The sequence below is a fragment of the Sinohyriopsis cumingii genome, chromosome 18 (genome assembly GCF_028554795.1).
Source record: "Sinohyriopsis cumingii isolate HCF-2022 chromosome 18, ASM2855479v2, whole genome shotgun sequence".
Lineage (NCBI taxonomy): Eukaryota > Metazoa > Mollusca > Bivalvia > Unionida > Unionidae > Sinohyriopsis > Sinohyriopsis cumingii.
This window is the reverse complement of record NC_142978.1, coordinates 6,963,321-6,984,015: the sequence shown is the minus strand read 5'-3', so window position 1 is coordinate 6,984,015 and position 20,695 is coordinate 6,963,321. Positions and strand designations below refer to the sequence as shown.

Below are 20,695 nucleotides of genomic sequence, written 5' to 3'. Positions count from 1 at the left end.
CTGCGATTTTTATAATCATGTCATGGACATTCTAGGTTCCAGGCTAAATGCCGTTTTTCATAATGGCTCATATTTTCTGCGCCCGAGTTAACATATCTCAGAAACTGGCATCTAGTTTGGAATTGGTATGTCCTAAAGTAATTGTACCTTAACTGTTGTCCATTAATCAAATTCTGCTGATGTATATATTATGGTGGGGTTTTGTACCAAAGTGTTGGATATATTTTATGATACACAATCATAAAAGGTAACACCCCCCCAAGAAAATGCAGTCAAAAAGGATATACATCTGATAACTTTTATTCTTAAAAAGCAAATGTAATAATAGTGCTCATCATTGCGTACAGAAGAGGCGGAACGAGATCATCATATCTAAGCAGATCAGCATCCTGCAGTCTCTTCGGCATTTGAGATTATTCAAAATTAATATGCAGTGTGGCCGGCAAGCCCAAGCAAACTGGCATGACACTAGACCACGGACGATATCTGGGGAGGGTGAACCAGTCATCCATTGGATGATAAGTTTTCCTTTTCTCGCTCATTGTCCAGCCATGTCCTTCACTGGGGTGAGGAATATTGGGGGGATTATCTGTGACATCCTGATAGTTCGCTTTAAGTGTGTGCTTCAGGAGAGTGTCTCCATATATGAATGCTTCCCATATTGCATGTCCCTTCTTCTACCACGGAACATTTGGTGCCGTATTATATTCACTTTGTTTACATTGTGACATCAACAAGTCTGACACGGGCTTTAGTTCCACATTTGATGACGAGTTTACTATTGGTATATGAGCTGTGACCCACGCATATGATTAAGACATCTGTATCATCTGCAACGCATATCAGAGCTGGGTAGCTTTCTTCAGCATATTTTGCTTGCATACATTTATTTGCATCTTCTTTTCATAGTTTGTGTTGAGAACCTCTGGTATTGACGATCGATATTGGAAAGTTTGAATCATTGTGACGAACGTATAACGAACATAGATTGGTCACCAAGCTCTTTCTTACTTTTTGTTCATGCCATCTCTCGGCAAGAATCTTTGTCATGTTACTCTTTCTCTTCGTTCATGTCAATAGCTTTATTTTGTGAACATGACTTGATAGAAAGTTAATCCTTTTTTGGGTCACATATTGCGCATTCCGCCGCCTTTTTAAATGGTATACTTCAAATATCACGTCAATATTTTCACTTCCTCGTCAGCATAAAGCATCTGAGCAAAAATGAAGTCAGAGAACTTTTTTATACGATTCTAGTTTGGAATGGAGGTGTTGAGCTAAAATGGCCCTGTTGTTGTTTTTTATTGTGCCACGAGCATTTGCCAATGGCCAATGTAAGGACCAAGAGGTAGACAAAGGCCGTTTGATTGTCAGTAGGTCTGAAAATATCTCATATGGTGCAGGTGACGCAGAGGAAACACCCAGAGAATTTGAAGGATCTTGATCAGATGGATTTGCTAGCTGTTTCCCATATGGTCTACCATTCAGTCAACTCGAGACACTTCTCTCGTAATGTGGGGCTTCTCAAGGTCTAAATGATAAAGATCTGGACAAGCCTCAGTGCTGCTGGTCGGTGCTGACCGGTACGATACTAGCGGAACATAGTACCTAGTTTGAGGCTGAAGTCACGTGTTATTAGGGAAATTTCGGGTTCTTTATTCATCTTTTCTTCATTTGTTTGGTCTGCTGCAGTTCAACTGAAAGGATTTGCGTGACTGCGCATAACAAAGAATTCAGCGTGTTGAAAATATTCATGAAGGTCATGAAAGGTCTCCTTCGGTTGTGTCGTCTGAGCGTAGTATATTAGAATATACCTCGCATTGTTGATTTTGTTCAGTGCAAAGCAGAAATGGATCATGCCTAGAATGCTAGATAGTTGAAGGTGCTAATTATCACCTATGAACCTGCGAATTCTCCTTCTAGTTGCCATAAAGTTGCAAATTGTATGAAAGATATCCATCATTAGCAAACTTCTTCCCATCTTTTCTGGGTTTAACAATGCTATTTGTGCTACTTTGCAAACAGAGCCTGATCCAAGACAAATGGAATATTATATATATTTTAAGGGTATACCGACGGCAAAATGGCAACATAATGTCATTAATGCACACTTGACTGACGTTAATGCACACTTGACATTTCTATTGCGAAAGCGTTGATTGTTGGTAAGTATCCAACCGTGTCTGTTGATACTTCAATTTTTGTCAGACTGTGAAATCCTGTTGAAGACCTGATTTGCTGGTTAGATGAAACATGATCACGTGCCATTGTCCAGCGGAGATTGCGCTAACGTGCGCTCACAGCTGCAGTTGCTAGAGTTGCAGAATGCCTGTCTGATACAATTTCTTTTGCCAGCAATGTAGACTTGAAGTTGTTGCTCCGATGGCTCGATTATTGGCTTCTGTTAATATTATCAAAAGCTAACGTAGAAGGAATAGACGGAAGGAAGTTTACGGGAAGATAGAAGATAGACGCTATCACTGTCGATATATTCAAGTTTTAAATTTGCAGTACAGTGTCGAGTTCTTCCAATGAGAAGTTCCGATATCGATTTATTGATTTCATTAGTTAAATCTTCCCGTTAGAGCTGTGTTACACAAAGTACTAGTATATGCATCGGAGTTAATACTACGCTGACAGTCACAACATTTATTAATAATTTGTTCAATGGTCCATGACAGTAGGTTGATGTGAAACGATGACTCTTGCTAACCACCAAGTAAAACATTAAAAGTGCACTATCAGGTAAGGAAATATATGTAGAATTGAGATTTTGTGGGTACGGAAGCCAATCATATTCGTGAATTCCACCTTTTATTTGGTCATGGAAGCATATATCTGCCTGATTTGATCATATGTTTATATTGTTATTGCTAGTCGGATATCTAAAGGTTTCTCTTCAAGCGTACTTAATCGATAGCCACTGATTAAAACAAACGTCCGTACAGTGAAAATGCAGTCAGTCTCCATATTCGACCTCAAGACTTTTGTTTGAGGTTGTGACCTGATCTGTTCAATTTATTATCATGTAGGACACTATTTGGGACGTTTGTTCATTCAGAGGAACACTCCGTGGGTTTCGAAAACAAAACACCACTCTGAATGTTTCTAAATAGCACGTTGAAAGAAGCATCTTTACTTGTTAGCAGGAGTATGGAATTGAATTGTCCGGCTTTTGGCGTGTATTGTGATACAACACGTTCGGTTGTTGTGCACTTATGCTGCGACAATATTCATCGAGCCTACATTTATTATTATATAATCTACATATTGGGTTGTGATATCAGTAACTGTTTTGACTGGTCTGAGTTCTACTGAGAGTTCTACTTCATTGGGTCACGACTATTTGTTCCTTTCATACACTTTCTCGCTAAGAAAAGATGCATGTTTTGTCATACACTCTTGACCGTGCATGAACAGTTGTTGTCTTCAAGAGCTCCTAGTATCTTCTGCATTATGTTCAAATGCAAAGCTGTGATATTTTTCCAGGGCTGTGGTTTGTTGTGACTGCATTCTTATCTGCAGTTTATGAGATAATGCATATTTGGGATAGCAGTCGCATCATCTTGTGAAATCTTGATGATAATTAACTATTTTCTCACTGCTGGAGTTTTACAAAAGTGTTATCGAAGAATTTTCATCTTGGAGGCTGTTCAAGATATAATGCAAAATCCATACTCTGCCTTTTCCCCATTAACTTCAGTATTCTGTCTAAGATTTTGACGATTTGCAGGCTTACATTAAGAAGATTATACGATAAAACTATAGTGTCATTCAACGTTGCCGCTTCCATGTATTATGTCTATACTTGCTATTTTGGGCGCCGCCAATGACGTTCTAAAAGAAAATGACAAAAATTACAGTGTTGGACTTTAGTTTTACCTCATATATAGTAATTTCTTCTAAAATGCTTGATACTATAATTTATGTCAAGACTAAATAGAAATGAACTAAGAGGCATATTGGTATCTTACATTTCTAGATATTTCATACTCAAAATGCCATCTCAACATTTATTGAAGCATTAGCTTAGACATATTTTTCCAATCTAAATATATATATGCAAATCCTCTAAAAAGAGACAAGTGTGTTTAATCCCATTTTCTTCCATTGTGCATGTTATTGCTGAAGTTAAATACATATATTTGAAACATTAGTGGTAAAATTTAGGAGACCTTTGTCCGTTACCATTCCATGTAAACTACACACGTTTAGAAAACTTAAACAAATAATAAATTATACTCATTATATCACTGTATTTTAGCTACACATTGCAACGGGTGATGGTTGTAGGTTAATTAATATCATTGCTATTGCGATTTTCACTAAGGCACTAAGGATATTCGAGTCACAAACTTGGTACAATAAATGAACCGACGAACGTTTAAAGATGGACTCTACAATGACATCACGTTGAGAATCTTGAATGTTTATTACATGATTCCAGATGTTTCAGATATCAGGCTAACTGAAACATATAGTGGCTTTTAGTTTTTTAGTTTGGTTGTCAAACTCAAAGGTTGGAACACTCGCTTTTAGACTAAGAAACCTCTAGATCGTTAAAAGGCAGCTGTTACCAAAAGTAGAGAGTGACTGGAACTTCACTTTTTTTGCACCATTATATTTTGCGTGCTAATAATAATAATAATAATAATAATGAGGACATTGTATAGCGCCTAATCTTTAGAAGCTCTAAGCGCTTTACATCATTAGACAACACCTGAAACATAAAAAACATATATAATGATATGATTACAAACAAACAAAAACATCATGAAATTAGAAAACATAAAAAACATGCTGAAAATATTTAAGGTAGGAAATATTATTAGGTCTTGTTCTTGCAGTCGAAATAAGAGAGTTTTAAGAGCACTCTTGAATAGGATCACTGTGTCTTTGTGTCTAAGTTCAGTGGGCAATTCATTCCATGTTGCTGGGCCCTGGTATGCAAAAGAAAGTTGTCCATATGACTTCGTTTTCATAGTGGGAATAATGAGTATACGATTGTCAGAAGAGGAGCGTAAGTATCTTGCTGGTGTTTATACATGGGTGAGGTCGAGTAGGTATGTTGGACTGGAGGCTGTCAGTGAAACGTAGCACAGAGAACAAATTTTGGATAGCTAGTGTAGGGTACAGATCAGCGGGGCGGTGTGCTCTGATCGTGGAACTCTAAGTATGATCCGAGCAGCTGTGTTTTGAACTTTTTCAAGTTTCCGGAGCAGATATTGAGATGAACCAGACAGAACTGAGTTACAATAGTCCAGTCTTGAAAGTACTAATGAACACACAAGTGTTTTAGTGGCATCAACTGAACGATATTTGCGAATTGAGCTGATGCGTCTCAGCTCGAGATATGCAGCCTTGCTTATGTTCATGACATTTTGGTGCAATGTGAGAGTACTGTCCAGAGTAACACCTATGTTTCATACTGATTGTGTGAATTTAATGTTGGTGTTGCTAATATTTATTGTTTTGAGGTTAAGGATGTGAATGAGAAGTCTTTGTGTTGTGATCAGATATGCCTCTACCATGTCTGTAAATCATAAATTATGTAGTTGTGAAGAACTAATGAGAAAGTATATGTTTCAGCGATGGATGACAAGACTATCCAATAATAAAAGTAATTATAAAAATATCTCCTGAACCTTGAGATTTGTTTTATTTCTATGATTAATGATAGTTGGAACAAATTACTCTTTACTACAGGGTTTAGTTACACATTCAGTAGTTATATTGTCTTATTTATTATATCCTCTCTTATATTATCTCATCGATAGGTATACGTTTCGTGCAATCGTAAGGTCAACTCTATTTCCTTGATTTCATATACTCCTTGGCTCAGTTCGAACGAACCCAATCAAGTGTCTTACTTGAACGAATGAATCGTCTATGATTATTTTCTGACAGTACGCGTCGAATTGGAAACTTATTTGTCTGAAAAGCAGCCATCATATCGTTTAGGTTATTGAACATAGTTAAAAAGATTAAGAAATTTCCTCTGGTCTGAAATATTAAAATATAATATTTGCTGTACACTTCATTATACATGTAGTAGTGAGATGTATTTTTAAACAATTGTTTGAGTTGCAGTATATCTGCAGTTTAGCAGCTACATGTATTGTTTGTAGAATTATTCAATATCACGATAGTAATTATTGTTATACAGTGGTATATAAATACAGTGGTGAAATACATTCCCCAGTGTGAACATTGCCTTTATTCTTGTCTGGACAAATTACAGTGGTATATAAATACAGTGGTGAAATGCCTTCCCCAGTGTGAACTTTGTCTTTATTTTTGTCTGGACAAATATCTGCAAATTAAAACCGTCTGACAAAATCACGTGACCATGCGCTTTACATTTTTACTTTAATAGGAGACTATATTTTATATTGGATTGTAGGAATGTAAGAGACTAATTCATTTGTAACATAATGCAAGAAATATTGTATTGATGCACAGTGGTGTAGTGCTAAATAAATAAGGGTGAAAACGCAAAAAGAAGTTGGGGAACGCATGCTACTCAAATGCTTGGGGGGGGGGTTGCAATAGAGAGCTCAGAAAGTAAGGAACGCATAAAAACAGTAGGGGAACGCCGTTCCCACTGGTTTCTACAGCACTACACCCCTGCTGATGCACTGTGTATTGATTCTCTCTGTTCGGCCTGCATGATCTAGAACACATACAAACTGTATAAATGTTTTGTCTTGTTTCTGTTGAGCTGTAACTTGAACTTGATGCAAAATCAAGAATTAGTCTATGGTCTAGGAGCTCAAGTATATTTTTGTTTCTGAAACATTGCTCAACAATGTTTAGGCTAGTTTGATAGTTGAGAGTGCTGGAATAGGAAATTATTGATTTTTGTAAGATGTGGTCCAGTACGCTCTAACACAAACATATTATAAAATAACACTGATAAAATAGACAGGATGGTAAAATATAATTAGTTCCATGAAATGTCGAAGCCTAGATTTTATGAAATATTATCCTGGCACCATTCGGTTATAATTCCCCGTCCCTACTCCTACTCCCACCACCAGCCAAAATTGGTTGGGGTTCACGGATGGAGGCAACACCTTCGAATGTAACGACTCAAGATATGTGACAATTCGCTAGCTATGTAAGCGGGATTTAACAAACAGCTATATATGAAAAAAAACCAATTTGTTTCTATTTCGAAACGTATTTTGTTGTGGTTGATTATCATTTGATTCGACATAGAATCTTTAGATATGTGATTATACTTTTTTAAATATAGAGCAAGATTAATATAATCAAACAAGGTATAGGAGTTATAAATATTTACAAGCTGCTCCCCTCCTCACATACAAAAGAAAAATGCCTATAAAACAGGTTAGAAGATAAGTACTGGAAGTCCAGGAGATCAAACGGACATCTATATTTCAGAGATTTAAGAGAGCTAATCCCACATTGTATGTATGGATGAATGATTATAGGCAAGAAATTCAGATATTATAATCTTGCAGGTAAAAGACTTATTTTTCATTTCTCGCAGGAACCAATCCAATTCCGCGAGTAACAGAACCTATCTAACTTTTATGCATCAGTGCCCCAAGCTTTTACATGGCTTGATCATACGCTCAAATTTCTATAAATATAATTTTTACTTAGTGATAAAACAATTTTTCGAAAGTCGTATTATATCAGGTTTACTTATAGATATATACATATTTATGATATTTTGAAAAATTAAACTAAACCTGTTTCCCATGTAGATTATAGACTTCAAAATGTTTCCAAAAAGATGAAGGTACGAATCTTTATTGCAGGTGGTACAATCGACATAACTGTCCATGAAGTGATGGGTGATGGAAATCTAAAAGAACTTCACAAAGCAACAGGTGGTGCTTGGGGAGGACAAGAGGTAGATGAGGCTTTCAAACAGTTTTTTATCCAAATCTTTAGTGGTCCCGTCTTGATAGAGTTCAAGCAAGAGGCAACGGATGACTACTTGGGGATATTTCGTGACTTCGAGGTGAAGAAGAGGATAGTCATTCCAGATGTTGAAGGTAAATGTGTCATCAGTCTTCCCTTAACGCTGGTGGAAATATTTGAGGAAAGAAATAAGAAAACTCTTCAGGAGGCTTTGGTTCAATCACCGTTTGCTTCGCAACTGGAGCTATTGAAAGGAAATAAACTAAAGATAGATAATTCCTTGATGCGTTCTTTTTTTGATAAGGCTGTAGAGGGTGCATCGAATCACATTCAAACTTACCATAATGCTGAAAACAAGTACGACATACATGTTGCTCTGCTTGTCGGAGGTTTCTCGGAATCACCAGTACTTGCAAGTGCTGTGAAAAATAAGTGCCCATCTTGGCGTGTTGTGGTCCCTGATGATGCAGGACTTGCTGTATTGAAAGGGGCCGTTCTATTTGGACACGATCAATCGGCGATTACCTACCGGGTATGCAGGTACACGTATGGGATACATCTTATGAATTATTTTGAGGATGGCGTGCACCCAGTAGAATTCTTAAAAACCACTTCTGATGGGACACGGTATTGCTTGAATGTTTTTACACCAATGATCAAGGAGGGTACTTTATTTAAGGCTGGGGATGTTGTTTATGACGAGATACACCATTCCAGCGATGAGAAAGAAGATTGTTTTGACATCGGTGTATATGCTAGTACGGATAAAGCTGTAAAGTATATAAACGACGACTGCTGTACATTTGTAGGCCACCTTAAAGTGGATCAGCTTGACATGAATAAATCCCATAAGGAGAGAATATGCCGCATAATCATTTCGTTTGGCAATACTGAAATTCTTGTTGAGTCAATAGATGTTAATACTGGAAGAAGATTGAAATCAACGTTTGATTCTTTAGAATGAGTAAACATATTTCTTCTAAACCATAGGTATCATTAGCTATTTACCAGTATATTGTCAGTAATATGCTTTTCAAATCTTGAACATGGAAAAAACATACAAGATGAGGACGAAGGAAAGACAGCATAAAATTTGAATGTATAATCTGTTCTCCATGATTTGAGGAATGTCTTTATGACTCCATAATTTATTTCCTGGATTACACATTTGCTAATCGCAGTACGTATTTTCCTTCATAATATAAGAGATATGTGTTTATGAGAACAATCAAGGCAGTTAAGGTGAAACGAGATTGATCAAAACTAAAGAAAAATTAATCTAAATCATTAATTATCAAACAAACCCTCGAACAATTAACATAACCAGAGACTTTAAAACTGATATTACAGACAAAACACTTCACAAACGACAATTTTGTAAACTTACCCAACCACGCCCAGGAAAAAATAATAGAATCTCAAAGACATGATTGTCACAGTGACCATCAAAGTCAAATTGAAGAATAAATTAAACACCACTTAAAAAGGTAAAATTTATTTGAGAAAAGTTGTTCCAATTATTTTTCAGTCAGATAGTTAAAAAACAACAGAGTTTAGCATACATGAAATACTAATTTATAATAACTAGAAATTTAATATTTATGCTGAGACTTTTCTCAAGTAAGACCTTTTTGATAACAAATAATAGAACAACTGTGACTAATCCATGGTGTTAAACTAAGGAAGACGAAATCAAAGCCAATATGTTTGTTCAACGTAACAAATAATTTAATTATCTACGTTATACAATGAAAATATAAGAGGAACTTGTGAGTCAAATCCAAAGTAATTCTAATATTGCGCCAATCCATATTAATCATAATAGTTTTATCACATGTCCAAAACAATAGAATGTTCATAATGAATTCCAAATCTTGAATGTGGCGGTGTACTAATAAAACTGAATGTGATGAAGTGCCAATAGTCTTAATGTATCACCACGGCATTGTCCAGCAAGGTTTTGAATGAATTCACAATAATATAAAATTAATGTTACTGTCAAAAGATCATATGAGTGCTTTGTAATTCCAATAAATAATAATAATAATAATAATAATAATAATAATAAAAATAAAATATTCAGTACTTCTGCAGAATTTAAACAAAATAAGAACAGTAATAGAAACAGGAATAAGAACGAATTATTGTTCACGTCTTCCGCCTTATATAAATCACTACGATTATATTTTATTTCTGTCTCGCAGTACGTTTCTACTTGATCTATTTCGCAATTCTTCCCCATCTGACTTATATTAAAATACTCAACAATCCGATCGGAAATTTACCCCAAACTGTAAACAGGTTCATCATCATTGGTGCGTTTAAAACTAAATTCCAAGTTAACAACCTATTTGTAGCTCATTATCTAAAATATAATCTACACTTATGGACAAAATTACCTGTATGTATGTTTTTATAGAAGAGATCACAGCAATCTAAAATCATAAACAGTAATTAAATGCATAAGATAAATACACATAACACAGTATATGATTATCAGGCAAACTTTTAAGCTATCCAACTTTATTGCATTGTGTTGTGACAATGGCCTTTAGGTATTCAATGCATGTTTGTCACTGCTGACATGTTTTTTATTTTGTATTTATCTTTCATGTAGTACAAAATAGTTCATTGTTAAACAACTCATGAGAGAGTACATATCTATAATACATAGTTAATACTAACCGCTTAAGTAATCGTCACTGATGGTTTGCAGCAAAACACGTGAAGAGTATTTATCGAGTATTGGTTCATTGTAATTACTTTCATGAACACAGAAAAAAGGAAAACAAAAGCCTACGAAATGCAGAGATGATTCTAATTTTGCAATGTATCTGCATGCTTACGTCTGTGTGTGCTTGGATAAATTTTACTAGTCTTGCTATTTCTATATGGTAATTAAAATCTAAAGTGTCATATTTCTTTACAAGAGGGCTTAATCTTTGAAGGATATTCCATAATTCTTTGTTCCCCCTAAGAAAAATAGATTTTACTTTTGATTCTTCTGAAGCTAATGAAGGTATTACAGAAGGTCGCGATACTTGTCAGACATTCATATCTAAAATGAGCAGTGTACACTATGTTTGGAAGCTTATGATGTACTGTCAGCTTAGAACGAGATATGGCTTTGTTGCACTTGATTTATCTCACGAATGTCTAGAGATTCGCTTTTAATTATAGTCTATCATAACACCTCAAATGATAACGCAGACAACCCAAATGATCAAGAATAATATTTTTGTTGCTTCTGCAGATGCAGCTATTTCTTCAATGACTAATTTAGATAAGAATATAAGATAAATACTTGAAAGTCAAAAGCAAAACAGAACACAAACAATAAAGGTTTGTGAGTTTTCTGTAGTTACAGCGCTTTGTTTTTTGTGTGAAGTGCTCATTCAGTAAACTTCAGGAAACTTGATCAACACATTTTGCTTTTAAGTTCTCTTCTCTGACACACAGCTATAATACTTCATAGGTATATTCAATATAATCATTGGTAATAAATCGTTATGAAGTAGGTCACAATGATCTGCTTTTTTAATAGTATTATATAATATAACGTTCTATGTAATTATGCAATCTTGATATGCTCATCAAATTGTAAATTTTGTCATTTAATGCAAAAACTGCTTGAACATTTTACTTGTAAATATAAGTCTGTTATACTTTACATTTATAAACACAAGTGCTGTGCTTCGTAAGTCAGCAGGTCTCCTGGAAAAATATGAGATAAATCTGGGAATGAGTTTCTTAGGAAATTACGATGGCATGCAATAGTGGCTAAATGTATTACTCATTGGTGTCAAACCTTCTGCAAACCCTGTTAGTTTTATAAATTTAAGACGTATAGAGAGGGTTTGCACTGATTTGACATGATCTAATTTTCATAATAACACATTTATGATAACTAATTTGTGTATCTCATGGTTGTTATTTAATGTTAAGGTGGTAATGATCGTTTCTTCTGTGGTAACGTTAGACTGTACTGCATTTTATTTGCATTATGGTAGTATTTTTGCATTCACTTGTGCTTACTTCAGAATAGCATAGTACAGCTGTTGTCCTTTTTAACTCATGCGCCCCTTTTCTATTGCGACTAGATTGACAAATAGCAATCCCCCATTCCTGCACATTAAGTGTAGCTAGGTTCATCAAATTCCTGAACATATTTGTTAAGTTACTGGGATGAAAACAACTTTAAATTGATGCCCATGCTGATGGATAACATTGGTCTCGATGTCTCATATTCTTCATTTTAAAAGGCGAGAAATTTTGTTCTATACAATATCGGTCTGGTCTCTAATTTCAATACATTTTCACCCACTGTCACCAAACGTACAGTGAAGAAACAAACTATGATTGGTTTCAGATTTGGTTACCACTGTGCCCATCCTTCTTATTTATGATGCAACTCATATTCTGGTATATCTAATGACATCAAATGTCTGCTGCAGTACATCTTGCTATCGTCATGTGTTGTGTCCCAAAACTGGAAGCTTTTGTTGGATAACAACTCTTCTCATGTCTACGACAGACACAAAGCAATGAATACAAGGATCCTTTCTTAAGCTGAAAGAAAAGATTTCATACATAAGTAATATCTTAAGAAGGTCTTTGATTAAGGTGTGAGCGGAAATGTATTTATAACCATATCATGTTTCTCTCTGTCACTCTCAAAGATATATGCATACATTAGGTTTGTTTGGGAAGGTCTCATTGAAAATTGAAAATGAAGAGAGGTTGTAAATATTTATTGGGTATAGAATACCTTCGCGAATGGGTTTACCTGTTTTCATTTTTTAATGATTCATACATTAGCAATATACATACATATATATATATATATATATATATATATATATATATATATATATATATATATATATATATATATATATATATATATATATATATATATATATATATGTGTGTGTGTGTGTGTGTGTGTGTGTGTGTGTGTGTTCTGTTTGCTAATTCTGACACAAAATAGTGTGAAATGTCATGAAATAATTCAGCATATTGTATTGTTGAAAAAGATTAAATAAACACATGCAAACGAAGTGATGTATATTTCTGGTCCATGTATGAAACTTGTCCTCCTATCGCTTCCTATATCTGATCCATCTAGTTATATACATATATTTAATAATTGTTGTGAGTCCCGATGACCGTTAGGGAGTCTATATATCAGATTAATATTTCATACATAAGTCGTATTGTGGGATAGCCTGGCGACTAATAGGAATTATCATTACACCATGTCTTTAACACTGAGGTTTGGGAATTAGTTATGGCGACTATAATCCATTTAATATTACCCTGTTTTATCTTTTGCGGTATTATGGCCACTAACTAACCATTAGTCCAGAGGTTCAACATTATAGGTCGATATGGCTCTGAAGGGGAATATAATAGTGAAGTTATAATTTGATAGTTTCTCATTTAGGTTGCTATGGACCTTAATGGAAGTTTAACATTTAGGCTATAATGTTTTGGTTTATGAGACCTGAGATCTGACCCTTGGGCTTCTAACGGATATTTATACTACGCCATATGCTTAATATGACAAGAGTTTAACATTACGCTCGTAGTCCGTAGGTTCGGTTTTGTGGGCCTGTATGGTGATAAGGGAAATGTAATTATACAAATAACTGTAGGTTTAACATAAACTTTGAATGACCAACACAGTCATGTACTATCTATTAAACCTATTTTTACTAACACCCCATATTTCTATCCAGAATGTAACGAGTGACAAACAATCAGTGAGCTACTATCTTGCATCAGGTTAGTTACATACTACCCAACAGCCATTAATGGACTGTAAAACATTCAGCCATCTACAATGAAACATCTAGTTAACTACTGTCCAATAACCAGTCATTTTCTTCCCGAGGGTCCACATTTCCAATCCAATACGCCTTTTGGAGCGACCATTGCCCCATATTTACTATTCAACATGCTGTTTGGAATGACCAACACCCTCTCATCTACCGACGACACATAATAGGATCTAAAAAAGAAGGGGTATACAATAGAATTTAAATCCCGTATGAACAAAGCTATCTTACCTACTCCCACACACAACTTCACTATTATCGATTTATAAACAAAGTTAAACCCCATATCCCTGTATGACATTCCTACTATCGCCTTATAGACAACACTAACTCCCACCACACTTATAATCCCTATCATACCATCAGTGATGTACATAGAGAGAAACATCTTATACCAACATTTATATACTATCACACATGGAATGAAATAATAGGAATGAGCAGAAGTGTCTAAATACATACACAAATGTAATATTCTAGTGATATGAAACAGGATAGAAAAAAGGACAGGTAACAGCATATTTATTTGCAACCCATGAAGTTTGCTTAGAAGATATCCGACAATAAAATTAATTCTGCATGTAATATGTGTATGGCGCTGACACTGAACTGTCTATGAGCTTATATTCACACATATCCGTTGGAGGTTTGTCCAGATATCCACACGATGTATTTTGACCTGGGTTGTTTACAATCGAAGGCGCTTAAGACTTTGTTCCTTGATACCCTAAGATGACCTTTCCATATTTCCCGTACCTTTCTATGTCGGGTACAAGGCCATCCGTTCGGACCACTTTAGAAAAATGGTAATAATTTATCATAATAACATTCAACAATGGTATATTAGAAATTATTTTATTGTTTCATTTTTAAAAAATGTATACAGTGTTGTGAACACTGCGTATTTTATTTCAAAGAAATCTTGTTGTTGTAGGGTTTAACGCCATTTTTCAGGACACGATATGCTATACATTGCGGCCAATATTAATGGTGGAGGAAGAACCCTGAAAACCCCCGGAAAGAACCACCGACCCACGAGAAGCTACTGGCAAGCTTTCTCACATACAAACATTGGTCGAACCCACGCAGACAGAGGTGAGATGGCAGTGATTCGTAACGGAGAGCGCTTTAGACCACTCGGCCACTCGGGGCCCCAATCTTAAAACCATTGGAATGTTACACTTTCTTAATAACTACATGTACAAGTCTCGTGGTAAGTTCAAATAACAAAACTTAACATAAATATTTCCCATATGCAAGGTCTGATTGGTAGAAGTCTGGCAATCAGTGGATTTCATAGTTATTAATCACATCTTTCATGTGCGAACATGAAAAAACGTATATCCGTCTGAGGCAGGGAAAGGAGTCTTGGTAATGCTAAACAAAATCGTTATTTATTTTTTTCTTCTTGCAAAATTAGCTAAGTATTGGTGTTACAAAGCAAGTTTGAAACGCTAGTTATCTCTGAATAAGTACAATTATTTTATTATAGCTAGTGCAACAAACTTCCATTTGACCCATAAAATGTTCTAAACGTTATAAAGAAAAAGAGAGTCCCAAACTTTTGCTGTGATACCTTATAAGTAGCACAAGAAATGATCAAATACACACACAAACATGTATATATATATATATATATATATATATATATATATATATATATATATATATATATATATATATATATATATATATATATATATATATTCAAATGCTAAGTTTCTATGAAATTTAATTAAAAGTACTATAGTGGTATCTGGTTTTGGCAATATAAAAATATATATTTCTTGCATGGTGTACATAGAAGGTTATAATGGATAGGAACTTTGTAAGTTACACAATATGTACCCCATCATTTTGCCTTATATCATATTTGTGGCGAAAAGAAATTATTAAACTAAACACTGTGATATCAAAACAAGAGAGTTCTGAATGTAGTTGATGATCTTGTCTAAAAGGGAAAGTTGAATACAGCGAAAACTAATTGTTTATAAACTCTCTTATGTTACAAATTAAATAATATGTTTGCTTGATCCATTGATGAAATTATTTCATGACTGAAAAACATTGTTAAGAAACAGTGGGTCTTGTTTCATTGTAATAATGGAACAGATTAAATAATTTAGTATGGCTTATAATTAAAATTTAACTGCCCCCAACTTTGACCAGCACGTGATCAGTTAATATATGGAGCAGTTTTATCCACACTACTAAAGTGTAATAGGGTGGATACAACTGCTCCGTATATGTACTGAGTATCTTCAGTAACAATTAGTGAATTGCTATGCAGTGTGTGGGAAATGTAACACTTACGAACAACACAAATGTAACTATGCAAATGTAAATTAATGATTAAATCTATTCAACTTTGCTTCAACCCACGGGAAGAATTTAGAACAACCTGCACATATGGTCTTGTTAGAAGATACGTTATAAGAAAATAGGAAGATAAGATTAATAACATGAAAATTATAAAAGAAAAACCATGTTCACGTATTAGTGTTAAAATAAGTCAAGGATTAAGATGCTAGATTATAATGACATGCTATTCAGTTATGGTTTCATGTAGTAATGATTGCACGACTGAAACATTCTACGTCTGTTGATTTTAAAATATGTATAGAGACAAAATTGTATTAAAATGCATTGTATTGGCAAACGACGACATACATCTTTTTCAAATTAGAACTTGACAGCCTCTGTTCAACAGCAAGTTATCCAAGGCTACTCGGCATCTCGAGTACATACCCGTCTATTGTGAAGTATTATTCACAAACCTTTTTGTTGTTTGTTTAATAACTTGAATCAAATATGGTTGAAAAATATTCCAGGTTTAGTCTTAATAAGTTTTTTAAAAGTACGTTTTCTGAGTAAACAATAAATATTCTAAAGTTTTATTTAATGACGCCTAAAGATCGATTTTCAGAATGAATAACGTTTCCTCATTCATGCGACAGAGAAATATAGCTGTTATTCTGAATTTACTTTTCTTATTTCAGCCTGGTTGTCTCGGCCTGGTCGTCTCAGTCATGGTGTCCACGCGCTAGGAACTACTTTTAAAAAGAAGAAACCCCAGTTGTCCTCTGCTGTACCTGACGGAGTTGTTATAAAATCAAAGAACGACGACTGATGTGTAACAAAACAAAAATTCACTCATAAAGCAACTGAAGGTCTCTCCAAATTTGATAACACACATTACAAAACATTCTGAGAGAGATAGGCACACACACGCAGAAAGTTAAATTATTTGGTATTTTGCGACGAACTGCACACAGTAGGGGAATTTTGTCTTATCTGAAAATAGGTAAATTGTCAGGTTAGCATCATTAAATGAAGCTTAAAGTATCTAATTATTTTTAAATGCTTCGTGTGAAACCAGTTAGGTACTGTTAGCTAGATTTGATGGCGCTGACTGAAATTTAGTGAGCTACAATGCAACGTTTTGATTCTGCTAACTATATTGCAAAAAGCAGGGTTATTTAAATTTAGCTAGAAAAAAATTGGGCGAGGAAAATAATCTATGTCTGTGTTTGTAACAAGACAATGAAATCTCCGTTGCGGGGTTATATTTTATGTCTCGGCATATCCTCATGGGGAGACAAATAGTGTAACTTTTTGACTGGGATTTACTTGTCTCGGAGCAAACTCCAACATAGATTCTCGAAATCTCAACAATGAGACAGAGAATTATTGCAGTTTCGCTAACCGTGTTTTTCCTATCTCACGCAGGTCGTTCCGATCATGATGTCCATGCGCTATTAGCTAATTTATTAAGGGACCCAACCGTTGTTGTCTTCTGCTTTTCTCGATGGAATTGTTTTTCATTCCAACAAACGCCGATGTTTTCGGGAATTTGCTAAACTAGCTTTTGGAGGAGATAAACAAATAACTTAAAAAGATTTTTACGGGCACCAGCTAGGGCAAGGCATCTTAATTCACTAATGAAAAATGGTTATGAAAACAAAACAAATTTGCCAGATTTGGCTTCAAAACGCAGCAAAAACTAAAACGTGAGAAAATATCTATGTAAGAAACTCATAGAAAGGAATGTTCCGCACACACAGACTACACACATCATCCACATCGCTGGCCACAAAAATCCTGAATCTCTCAACAACTCGATAGAAACAGGGGAGCTTTTTTGTTTCTGTAAGAGATAATACACAATGAATTTGGAAAACGCTTAGATCCTGTGGCAACATTGATTATCAAAGCAAATCAAATATTTATAGCTCATTATTTTAAGAACTGACTATATTAAAAAATATCAGATTGTGATATACTAAAAGAACCTATATCTGAAGAGGAAGTTGCACACAGTACACCTAGGCTCATATCTAGGAAGGCACCAGATGGGATATGAACTGATTTTTTCAAGCGTACTATGCCGATTATCACACCACGGTTAGTGTCACTTTTTAACAAAGTTTCAATACTGGTATTTTTCTTTGCTGATATGGTGAAGGTATTATGGCCACTAAATAAAAATGTTCTTTAATACCTTCAGGATATATCATTGATTAACGATATGTGTAAGATTTTTACCTCTATGTTAAAGAAGCATTTATATGAATGGACTGAAAGTAACTGTATTATTGACGAAACGCAAGCTGAATTTCTAGAGTCTATCATACAGAAATATGTATTAAAAACGGAGGCAGATCACACTTTCGAACGTAGAGTTTTCTAAAGCATTAGACAAAATAAAAGGACTTCCATCCTCGTTTATTATCCAACCATGTCTTTCCCTGTGGTCAGGAAAATCGGGGGAATTCTGGCGTCTCTGACGTCAGATGGCATCACGATAGTCTGCACGAAGTGTATGCTGCAGGAGAATGTCTCCATATTTTAGCAGCTGCCCATATTGCACTTCCCCCTTTCTACCACGAAACGTTCGGTGCCGCAGTTCATTCATTTTTTCCACATTTGTATTATGCTGTACTATACTTGACAAGTGAATTCTTGGATGGTGTTGAACACTTCGCTGGGGAAGTTCTAAATTTGGACCGATAGATGAAAATGCTTTCCAAACGTCTGCCATCAAAGAAGAATTTTCAACCCTTTCATCTTTCCTTGTCCTGCCGGTACAGTCAAGGTATCACACCCAGCACACGCATAAAGTTACACTAACGCGTTATACACACCAACTCCTAGAGATGCAAATAGTTTTGGGACATCGACAAGTATGAGTTTTAATGACACGTACTATGGATATCTATAGTTTTATAACTCCTAGTATATGATTTTGTCTAACGTTTGTAATGTATTTATCATTGTAAATTGTTGTGATTATCTATATTTGGATTGGGCGTATGTGCATAGAATATAATTTAAGATATAACGAACAGACAAACGTTTGTTTGCGTAGTATCTATAAATAGATGACTACGTATGTGTTAATAGTTACTGACAATACAAGAAGTAGTACATATGTTAACAAGATTCAGCCTTTTTCCAATTGAACAGGTGATATGTGATATCTTAGAAGAATTAAGTTAGTTCCTATTGGATGAGTTAGGTCACATACATTTTGAAATAGATTAAGTAGTAAGATCTGTCACGTGGGGTATACTGCGATATAGAGTGGTAATGGACTGTTGAAGGCGTAAATAAGAAGAGAACTGAGCAAAACAGATTCAGTACTTTTTGGAGTCTGTAATGGTGCAAATTTTGTAGATAATTTCACTGTACATTATGTCGTGGTGAGCGTGATACGTAAACATTAAGATTGACGTATGGACTAGGTTCGCAATAAATTACTGACTACGAGGGGCGGGAGATGCTCTGTTTGGGGCATGCATGGAACTGAGTTGGAGTCCGTTCGATAATGGCCAGACAGACGGAAGAGATTCAATTTTAACGTAAGGTGAATTAGCGGAAAATTATAATGGTGAGACAAACCATAGCAAACACTTTGGAAAATATTGGGCTATTTGAAACAGGTGTCATAAAATGATATTTTACAGAATAGGTTTTAATAAAGGCGGACTAGGGAAGATTATTCTGAATATGTTAAATGTAAACATTTTTTGGCGGTTAGAGAGAGTAATCCTGATTGGGAAAGCTAAAAGATAGGGTATTCCAGGACGGAATTCAAAGTTTGGAAAAATTCCCCTTGCGTTCGTGGTCTTTCGATGTTCTGAGGGAAGCCAGAATTTAATTCCATCCAAAGAAGAGGGTCTGGAAGTTTAAGACACCAGAACCAGAGAAGAGACAGAGTGAATTCTCTGATGTTAAGCGAGCGATAGATTGGGAAGGCACAAATGTATAACAGAGGGAATTCTCTGATGTTAAGCGAGCGATAGATTGGGAAGGCACAAATGTATAGTCTGAATCAGAAACAATATGCATTGGTGTAAGTTTGCTATTACTGGTTGAATTTATTCTTTTTAAATTCATACATTTTTCCGTGGGTTTGGTAAATAAAGGTTTGGATGTCGTTGTCTTAAATGTTACATGGCTCATGTACTATATGGATGTGTTCGAATTTAGTGGTTTGCATGTGATAGTAATCATGTAGTGTAAAGATTTCATGCATTACTCTGATAGGAATTGTGAGAATTGAATGATTTGTAGTATGCATGGTAAGAAGTTAATTTTACTATGTCTATGTTAATGAATTGCTAATTAACAAAGTACTGTATTTAGGGGAAAGAGTGAAGTCCATTAATTCGTTTGTGTAATTAAGTTGTCAATTGTTTTAAACCGATAATCGATGGTTTTGGCATTTAGAACTTGTGTCGACATATATTTCAGCGAGTGGTTTATAGCGCACAGCGGGGTGTGATGCTTTATCAAAGAGGTCTAATTATGCAATGGTTCCTGTATAAATGCAAGGAGCATCTAGACAAGACACAAATTAACGTTATTAGGTTGTATGTGTATCAGTATCACGTCACTTAGTTCTGTTGAATTAGCATAAGACAATATCTAACGTAAAAAAAGAGTGGGAATATTGT

The 20,695-nt window shown here is 35.0% G+C and overlaps 1 protein-coding gene across 3 annotated transcripts in view; it reads left to right on the top strand.

Annotated features, from left to right (window-relative positions):
• Positions 1 to 17,263, top strand: part of LOC149776028 (heat shock 70 kDa protein 12A-like) — a 58,938-nt gene extending 41,675 nt beyond the window's left edge. For 2 of the 3 annotated variants that reach the window (XM_089941801.1, XM_089941800.1), the window contains exon 5: positions 7,791 to 12,752. In XM_089941801.1, the coding sequence (XP_089797927.1) occupies positions 7,791 to 8,860 (1,070 nt within the window). In that variant the 3' untranslated portion in view covers positions 8,861 to 12,752. Of the gene's footprint in view, positions 1 to 7,790; positions 12,753 to 16,735 lie in introns of those variants that run through there. The other variant, XM_089941802.1, reaches the window with a different exon arrangement.
• The last annotated feature ends 3,432 nt before the right edge of the window (positions 17,264 to 20,695 follow it).